The following is a 9329-nucleotide window of genomic DNA, read 5'->3' on the forward strand; positions in this document are numbered from 1 at the left end:
ACGTACTGTTGAAGCCCATGTTGAAGGGTTTTGAGCATCACCTTGCTAGCATGTGAAATGAGTGCAATTTCACTACTTTCAACATTTTTTGGCATTGACTTTCTTTGGGATGGAATGAAAACTGACCTCTTCCAGTCCTGTGCCCACTGTTGAGTTTTCCAAATTTGCTGGCATACTGAGTGCAGTACTTTAACAGCATCATCTTTCAGGATTTGAAGTAGCTCAGCTGGAGTTCCATCACCCCCAGAAGCTTTGTTCATAGCAATGCTTCCTAAGGCCCACTTGACTGACTGCACGCTCCAGGACGTCAGGCTCTGGGTGAGTGACCGCACCGTCATGCACACACAGACCATTAGGGCTTTCTGAATGGTTCCTCTGTGACATTTGCCACTTCTCTGCACCTACTAGGGCCTTACCGTTCCTGTCCTTTATTTGCCCATCTTTGCTTGAAATGCTCCCTTGGGATCCCTGTGTGCAAGCCCACAGAAATCTATGTCTCGTGTTTTCTCAGCTGCAAACTGCACATTCCCGGGTAGGGGGAGGTCACCTGCTCCTCCCTGGCCCGCGGTCCCGTGCTCTGGCACAGCCCTTTCCCTGAGTGTGAGGACAGGCTAGTCTCCCCCTCCCCCTCTGCCGGCATCATCTCTGCTGGTCCTCCCTCAGTCCTGCTTCTCTGCAGGGCTGACTCGAGTGGAGACTAGAGCATTGATTGGAGGCGCTTTGCAAACTGACTCCAGCCTCCTCCTCCAGGTTGGCCTCCAGCCTCCAGCTGTTACTTGTCTGGGCCTCAGGAAATGGGTGGGTGGGGGTGGCGGAGGGGTTCTTTCCACAGCCCCTTTCAGGAAGTGCGGCCTTTTCGCGCGGCAGTGACTTCCCGGAGCCGCTCGTGACCCACGTGCGTGAGCGCCTCCATCGCAGGGACCTCACAGGGGCCCTGCGGGGGCATTTTGGTCCCCTTTCAGCCTGACCAGTGGTAACCCGTGCCTGGGGGGCGGGTTCTGACCCGACCCCACCTCCGAGGGCGGTCCTGGCTCATCAGCGCGGCTCCAAAAGTCGGCGGCCCGGGTGCAGCGGCAATGGCGGGGCCGGCGGGGGCCTGGTCAGAGCCCGCCCCGGCGACCTCGGCCCGGAGCGTGCTGGGGGGCTACCGCGCCTACGCCCGCCGGTGGGTCTTCCTGCTGGTGATCAGCCTGCTCGGCTGCTCCAACGCCACGGTAGGGGCTGGGCCGGGGCCGGGCAGGCGGGGCAAGGCTGCGGGACAGGCCGGGACCTCGCCGAGCCCGGCGCGTCGACGTCCGGTGCGCGCCGAGCGCGTCCCGTTGGAGAATCGGCCGCTGAGAGCTCGCTCAGCCAGTCCCGGGACGCAGCTCTCCCGTCTCGCGACGGCGGGCACCGCGGGCGAGGGCGGGCCGGGGGCGGAGAGCCCCTTCCTTGGCCGAGGCTGCGCAGGGAGGGCGGGTGCCCTGTCTGTCCTCGCGCGGCCCAGGTCCTGAGACCCGCTGTGGTTTCGACAGGATGCCGCCCCTGCCTCCGAAAGAGTCACTGTCCACAGGCACGGAGGGCTCCTCCCGCGGTCTCCCCTCTGCCAAGCGCGCACCCACCGCAGCCTGGGCACCCGCTCCGCCCCCGCTACCTGCCTCTCTTCCCTGGGCCCTGGCCGCCGTCCCAGGGTTTCTGGCTCACTTCCAAGGTCCCTCACCAGAGGCCTTTCTTGCCTGCCCACTCAGTCCCTTTCTTCACAGCCACCCAGCTGGGGTCAGCAGTGAGCCTTCAGCTGTTGTAGAACTGAGCCCACTGCTGGCAGGGACAGTGCTCATCATCACAGCCTCTGAGACCAGAGAAGCGCCCGCGGGAACCGGGTCTGCTGGTTCCAGGGCCCCAGCTCTCCCAACCTGCTGCTCCCCCAGACTCGCCCCTTGAGGGCCTAGGGGCCTAGGCCCTCTGCCGGCCCAGCACCGCCACGGCTCAGCCAGCAGACCTTTCTCTGCTCCTCCAGCCCCGGGCCGCGCCTCCTGCGTGCCCTGGACTGCATGCTCTTCCTAACCTGAGGCTAGTGGCTGCCTGCCGAGCGGTCAGGCTGCAGAGCTACAGGGCCCGCGGGTCTCCTCCTGTAGGCTGCCTGAAAGAACACCGTTCAGCCTCACACTGGACCTCAGGGAGTTGGGCAGTTGAGGGGCGGCCACCATCATGAAACGCAAAGTGGTGGGGGGCAGTGGGGCCCGAAGCTCAGGGAGGCCCCGGGTGGCAGAGGGAGGTCAGATGCAGAGACCGTAACGAGGAGGGGCTGGCAGGTGAGGGGCGCCCTGGAAGGTACCACCTGGGAGAGGTTCTTGGGCGACAGTCTCTCTTGGACGTCACTGCAAACTCTTTGGGACCTTTCTCCTCCTCTCCTTGCTGGCCAGCCCTGTGCTGGGAGAAGTGGCATGCCCAGCCTGGGACTTCAGAGATGTTTTTCTCTGCAGCAGTTGCTGGTCTGCGTCTGAACACTGTGAAGCCAGGACTGGGGTTGGGTTCTGTGGTTTGAGAACGCAGAGCGGGGGTCTCTCTCAGCCCTCCAGCTGCTTCAGTGTCTGGGGGTGGATGCTGGAGGCCGAGGCTGTGCCCCCGCACTTGTCTCGTCCACAAATCGTCATGGAGCAGGCAGGAACCACACCGGGACTTGCCACGGTCCCTGCGGGGTCGCAGCAGGGAGCTTGGGTCAAGAGGTGCGCTCTCGCTTACCCCTCCTGTGGCCAGCTGCGCAGGGCCCTCGGTCCCGGGCGGGGTGGGCAGCGTGAAGGGCACGGGGGTGGCGCTTGCAATGAGGCCTCAGCGGCCCTGGTGTGGTCTGCGTGAGGGCCAGCGTGGGGGACAGGCGCCCACATTCTCAAAGGACGCACAGGGCCTCCCGGCAGGCTGGGAACACATGGGGGAAGTCCGCGCCGTGGGCACACAGTCGCCCCCACGTTGCTGTGTGCGTTTCAGACCTGCCTCTGCCCCGCTGGCCACAGGTTCTGGGGAGGGCTGAGGGGCGAGGCTGGTGAAGGTGGGCTGCGCGCAGAAGGTGTGGCAGCCAGAGCTAGGCTTTCTCGCTGCTGGATCAGCTGGGCAGGAAGCAGGTGGCTGCACCAAGTTCTTCCTGAACCTAGAAGCTCTGGCCTGAGAAAAGGGAAGAAAAGGCAGCTGTTACCCAAGGTCGCTGTCACGTGGGCCTCTGTGGTCAGAGCTCTGTTCGGGTTAGGAAGGCTGGATCCTGCGGCCTCCGCCGTGGGGGCAGGGTGTGAGGCCTGGGCGAGCTCCCGCCTTGCTGTGCCCTCTCAGAGGTGGAGTCGGCGGGCTTTGGTCTGTGACACCTTTGTTTCTGGGCCAGGCCAGGACGCCTCGCCACTCCCTCCTGCAGTAAGTGCTGGTGCAGCGGGGTGTCCTCCACGGGCACCGAGTGTGCACGGAGTCGCCCCCCCCAGTGTGCTCCTCGGCCTGTCCTGTCCGGGCGGACACACGCCCACATGACGGGGGCCCCTCTCCCACCTCCCGGCACTGCAGCTTTGGCCAGCACCCAGTCTGGGTGCCTGCCCCCTGGCCCCCGGCACGGTGGCCATCTCTCTTCCGCTGTCAGCCCCAGCCCTTCTCCTTGGAGGGTCAGTCCTGGGGGCCTCGCTGTCCTGCAGGGTCCAGCCAGGTTGCCCGCCTCCTTCTGCCCTGGAACCATGTCTGCAAGGATGGTTCCGGTCCTCGGTCCCGACATCCTGTCTGAGTCCCCAGCTGTGCCTCCCCTCTGCCGTGACCAAGTGAAGACCCCAGCCCTGACGGGACGCCTGGACCCTTCCTCCCCCTCAGACCAGCGGCCGTGCCCAGGGCAGCCGGCAGCCGCAGTGTCTGTGGTGCCTGCCCTGGGCTGATGCCAGCCTGTGTCTCGCAGCTGTGGCTCAGCTTTGCGCCCGTGGCTGGCACGATCGCCCGGCACTTCCTCCTCTCCACTGAGCAGCTCAACTGGCTGTCACTGGTGTACCTCGTGGTGTCCATCCCGTCCGGTGTGGTGGCCATCTGGGTTCTGGACTCCATTGGACTCCGCTGGGCGGTGAGTCAGACCACACACCAGGGCCTGCTCTGGGACAGGCGGGTCCCCAAGCACAGGATCGAGAGCCATCCCCTCCTCCCGAGATCCGAGTCCTTAGGCAGAGCCACTGGGTGGCAAGTGGAGGCTGGGGTGCTGGGGGGCGTCCTGGCTGCTGGGCAGCTCTTCTGACCCCACCCTTGCAGACCACCCTCGGCGCGTTCCTGAACTTCTTAGGGAGCGTGATCCGCTCCATGCCCAGCATGGTTGTCGGCACCCAGGACCCGTTTGTCTTCCTCCTGGGTGGGCAGAGCATCTGCGCCCTGGCCCAGACCCTGGTCATCTTCTCTCCAGCCAAGCTGGCCGCCCTGTGGTTCCCTGAGCACCAGCGAGCCACAGCCAACATGATCGGCACCATGTGTGAGTCTCGGTGAGGCCGGCGTCCCCTCTGGCTTAGCGTGTGGCTGGGAGCCTCTGTGCACTCCCCACTCTGGAGGGCGAGGGCTCCTCCGTGGATGGGGGCTCAGCCTGCCTTCCTGAGCTGACACACGTCCCTGTCCGTCCAGCAAATCCCCTGGGTATTCTGGTGGCCAACCTGCTGTCTCCCATCCTGGTGAAGACGGAGGAGGACATCCCCTTGATGGTGAGGGAGCTCACAGGTGCACGCACCGCACCTCCGTGTACAGTGTAGTGTGTGGCTGTGCGTGAGTGGCTGTGTGTTTGTATGTGTGTGTGCCTGTGTCTGGGCTGTGTGTGCTAGTGCGTGTGTGTGCGTGTGGGGGCTGGTGGGCTCGTGCACCCACACTGTCCGTGCGAGTGTGCACGCGCACCTTCTGTGGACGCAGGTGTGAGTGCACCCCGTGTACATGGGGCTTCCTCCATTGCAAGTGCTGGGCACCTTCCGAGCGTCAGGCACAACCCGAGGCATCGGGATGCTGGGTGTTTTCCTTGGAGGGGAGAGAGCACCAGGGTGGTGAGAGGCTGGCTGCAGCAGGATGAGGCATTGCTGGGGGGTGGGGGGGGGGGTGGGGAGGAGGATGAGGGACCAGAGAGAAAGGCGCTGAGGTGGAGGCGAGACTGAGGGGTGCGGCTGCAGCCGGAAGTGTGTGTCTGCTGAGCAAGGGGAGGGCGGAGGGAAGCGTCAATCCAGGTGGCAGGCGGTTGGCTTGATGTAATGGATAGCCTGGGGGGATCTGAAGGGGGAGTGATTCCATCTGGTGATTCCAGCTTGGGGAATGAAAGGTGTGCCCAGAGTGTCCAGGGAGAGAGCCTGGGGTTTGATTCAGCTGGGGAGTGGGGTGCACTGATGAGTGAGGGGCTTCTAGCTGGGGGACGGCTGGGGTCACTCACAGAGGTGGGAGGGAGGGTCCAGATGACAGCTGGATAGAGCTCCCAGAGACGGTCGAGCTGAGGCCATCATTGTTGGAGTCATCCTTGGGTGAAATTTTGAAAGCCAGGCTTCTGAATCCGGCAAAGCAGAGGAGGCCCCGATCGGGCCCTGGGCTTGCTGACGTCCACCGGGAATGACAGGCGGGACGGGCAGTGAGGAGGCAGTGGCTCGTCTGGAGCCTGGGGAGCAGGCTTGAGGCGCCTGTGTGCGTGTGCGTGCATCCACGGGGACCTGTGCGCGTGCACTCATGCCCATGTGCGTGTGTGTGCATCCACGGGGACCTGTGCGCGTGCACTCACGCCCATGTGGGTGTGTGCATCCACGGGGACCTGTGCGCGTGCACTCACGCCCATGTGCGTGTGTGTGCATCCACGGGGACCTGTGCGCGTGCACTCACGCCCATGTGGGTGTGTGCATCCACGGGGATCTATGCACGTGCACTCATGCCCATGTGCGTGTGTGTGCATCCACGGGGACCTGTGTGTGCGTGCACTCACACCCGTGTGCGTGTATCCACGGGGATCTATGCATGTGCAGTCACGCCCATGTGTGTGTGCATCCACGGGGACCTATGCACGTGCACTCACGCCCATGTGCGTGCATCCACAAGGATCTGTGCACTCACGTTCATGTGCGTGTGCGTGTATCCACGGTGACCTGTGTGAGTGCAATCACACCCGTGTGCGTGTATCCACGGGGACCTGTGTGTGCGTGCACTCACGCCCGTGTGCATGCATCCACAAGGATCTGTGTGTGTGCGCACTCACGCTCATGTGCGTGTGCGTGTATCTACGGGGACCTGTGCGTGTGCACTCACGCCCGTGTGCGTGCATCCACGGGGACCTGTGTGCATGCACTCATGCACACTCTCGCCACAGCTAGGCACCTACATCCTCCCTGCCGGCCTCACATTCTTGCTGGCCACTGCATGCCTCTGGGAGAGTGTGCCCCCCACCCCGCCCTCTGTGGGGGCTGCCCAGTCCACCTCGCTGTCGTTCCTAGCCGGGCTGAAGCTGGTCAGTGCTGCACGTGCTGTGGGCCCTGGGGGTGGGGGGGGGGGCGGGGAGGGGGAGGGGCAGCCCACCCCTGGAGCTCCTGCCTGTGCTGCTGAGGCTCTGGACTGAGTGACCCCTCCCCTTTAGCTCACAAGGAACAAGGCCTACATCATCCTGGCTGTGTGCTTCGGGGGCGGCATTGGCATCTTCTCCAGCTTCTCAGCCCTCCTGGAGCAGGTCCTCTGTGTGAACGGCTACTCCAGCGTGAGTGCTGGCCCCGACTTGGGGGCCCCCCACTCAGACACAGCCTTGGGGCCTGTTGACCTGCTGGTGGCTGTGGAGTGGCCCACAAACTTCCCAAGTGCTGTCTCCACACCTGGACGGGGTGACCTGTTAGGGTTCTCCTGAGACAGTGGGTGGCAGCCATGGGCCAGGGTGCTGGCAGAGCCCGCCTGCTCCCACGGCCCTCTGCCAGGCCTGTGGGTCCTGGTATTGGACTCGCAGCATCTCCGCTGTGCCCGCTGTGGTCTGGCTTCAGCACTGGGTGTGGGGTTCAGGCCCCAAGTGTTCCCAGTTTCTCAGAGGTGACAGGCATCGAGGGCATCTGCAGAAGCCAGGCCCTTTCTCTAGGACTTGTCCAGTTCCTGGGTGGAGGTGAGACAAGGCCGTGGCACCTCCAGGGAGGACACCTCCTGCCCCCGAGCCTTCTACGTGGTCCTCCCTGGGCCTCAGGCGCTGCTCGGTGACCCTGCTGTGGGTTCCCTGGTGGTGGGGTACATACTAAGGATGAGTGTCACCCCCTGGGCTCAGATGATGGACAAGGTGCCCTCTACTCTCCAGGAATTTGCAGGCCTCTGTGGGGCTCTCTTCATTGTGTTTGGAGTCTTGGGGGCAGTGGCTCTGGGCCTGTACGTGGACAGGACCAAGCACTTCATTGAGGCCGTCAAGATCGGCCTCTGCCTGGCGTCTCTGGCCTGCGTGGCCTTTGCGGTGGTAAGAGTCCTCTTGAGCTGAGGCCGCCTTGCAGAGGGTGAGAGTGGGGTGCCCCAGGGGCGGGGCAGCTGGCAGGTCGGCCATAACAGACACCCAGACCCACCCAGACCCACTCGGGCCCGGGCGTCCCCGCTGGGGTGTCCCTGGAGTGGTGTGGGCACTGTGGCCTCTCCAGCCCTGGCACTGCCCTGCCCCCGACAGGGCCCGGCGGGGCTGGGGTCCAGGCTGGGGCACTCCTGACCCCTGCCTGCTGGCCTGCGCGGCCCAGGTGTCCCAGCTGCAGGGACAGGCCGCCGTGCTGGCCGCTGTCTGCTCGCTGCTGGGCTTCTTTGGCTTCGCGGTGGCGCCCGTTGCTATGGAGCTGGCGGTCGAGTGCTCCTTCCCCGTGGGTGAGGGCGCAGCCGCGGGCCTGGTCTTCGTGCTGGGGTGAGTGCCCATTCCCACGGCTTTCCTAGGGACCCTTTGCCCTTCGGGGTGCCGGGGGCAGCACTGGGCCGGGGCTGAGGGCTTCGTGGCTGTGCAGGCAGGCCGAGGGCGTTCTCATCATGGTGCTGCTGACTTCCCTGACCGTGCGCCACGCGGAGCCGTCTGTCTCCACCTGCCGGGATGGCCAGGGCCCGCTGGACTGGAAGGGTGAGGGCACAGGCCAGGAGGTTGACCCCACCTAGCCCTGGAGTCTCCCTTCCACCGGCCTCTTTCTCTTGGCAAACTCCACTGTCCTGGCGGGCGGGTGTAGGGCACCCACTGTGGGGTGAGGTGGGTTGGGGCGGACCCGAGGGCAGCAGGCAGAACCTGGAGCGCAGCCTGGCGAGAGCAGCCCTCATGGGAGCCCACCTGTGACCCCACCTGTGACCCCACGTGTGAGCAGTTCTGAAGTGAGATCAGACAGGAGAGACAGTGAGAGGCGCAGAGAGAGGGAGGGAGGCAGAGAGAGAGCGGAGTGGGGTCGTGCTGCACGCCCACGTCCTCGGACCTGGTGGGGTGACCTGGGGGCTCACGGCCCCTGGGTCTGCAAGCCTGCCTCTTGGGGCTGGTGGGGATCTGTGCCTGAGGCTGCTCTGGGGTCCCTTGCACCTGGGCGAGTGCCCCGGCGCTTGGGGCGCCTGAGGCAGCGCTGGGCCGTGTCTCCCCAGTGCCCATGCTGCTGATGGCCGGCCTCTGCGTCCTCTTCAGCTGCCTCTTGGTGCTCCTCTTCCACACCCCGTACCGGCGCCTGCAGGCTGAGGCCGACGCCAGCCCCTCCATTCAGGAGGACGAACGCCCAGCGACCGCAGCAGCCCTGGGCCATGCGCCCTACCTGGCAGCCACGCCCTGAGGCTCCACCGCAGCACCCTGGCTCCCAGCAGCCCCTTCCTGGAACTGGTGCTCCTGGCCCTGCCTCCCTCCTCCTGGGAGCCCTCCAAGACATCTCAGGGGTCCTGTAGAGGGCCAGAGGCTGGAGAGCAGTTGGCATGAGAAAAAGAGGACCTGGGGATGTGAAGGGGAGGCAGGGACGTGGGCTCTGGTCCCTTTGGCTGGACCTGTCATGAATGAGGCTGGGACGACGCTGGCATCTTGGGGGGACCCAGGGTCATGGCAGGGGGTCCCAGGGGGTTCTCTGTGGCCATAGCAAGAAGAGCTGCTGCTGTGCAGACAAGAGGCCACCGACCAGGGGTACCCCAGTGGCCAGACCAGGCCCAGGGTGGCTACTGCAGGGGCTGGCCTGGCACCGGGGGCCCAGGGTGAGGGGGAACTGAGTGGGTGTGGGATTCTGAGGGCCCCAGCATGGCTGAGTGTGGAGTGGACAGGCGTGAGGAAGGCCTTCCTTGAAGGAGCCTGCACCGGAGCCACCCGTGTCCCACCTCTGCTGGCCGCTGAATGGCCAGCCCTCCAGTCTGGTGCCAGCACAGATAGACAGGGCAGGTGGGACCAGGCTGGG

The 9329-nt window shown here is 64.9% G+C and overlaps 1 protein-coding gene across 1 annotated transcript; it reads left to right on the forward strand.

Annotated features, from left to right (window-relative positions):
* The first annotated feature begins 1076 nt into the window (after positions 1-1076).
* SLC49A3 (solute carrier family 49 member 3) lies at positions 1077-8822 on the forward strand. Its single transcript, XM_052641748.1, has 10 exons — positions 1077-1214; positions 3899-4057; positions 4240-4453; positions 4600-4676; positions 6302-6439; positions 6566-6682; positions 7259-7411; positions 7680-7837; positions 7935-8044; positions 8545-8822. Exons 1-10 carry the CDS (start codon positions 1077-1079, stop codon positions 8724-8726), a joined length of 1446 nt encoding a protein of 481 aa, XP_052497708.1. The 3' UTR covers positions 8727-8822.
* The last annotated feature ends 507 nt before the right edge of the window (positions 8823-9329 follow it).

This window comes from Budorcas taxicolor, chromosome 6 (genome assembly GCF_023091745.1).
Source record: "Budorcas taxicolor isolate Tak-1 chromosome 6, Takin1.1, whole genome shotgun sequence".
Lineage (NCBI taxonomy): Eukaryota > Metazoa > Chordata > Mammalia > Artiodactyla > Bovidae > Budorcas > Budorcas taxicolor.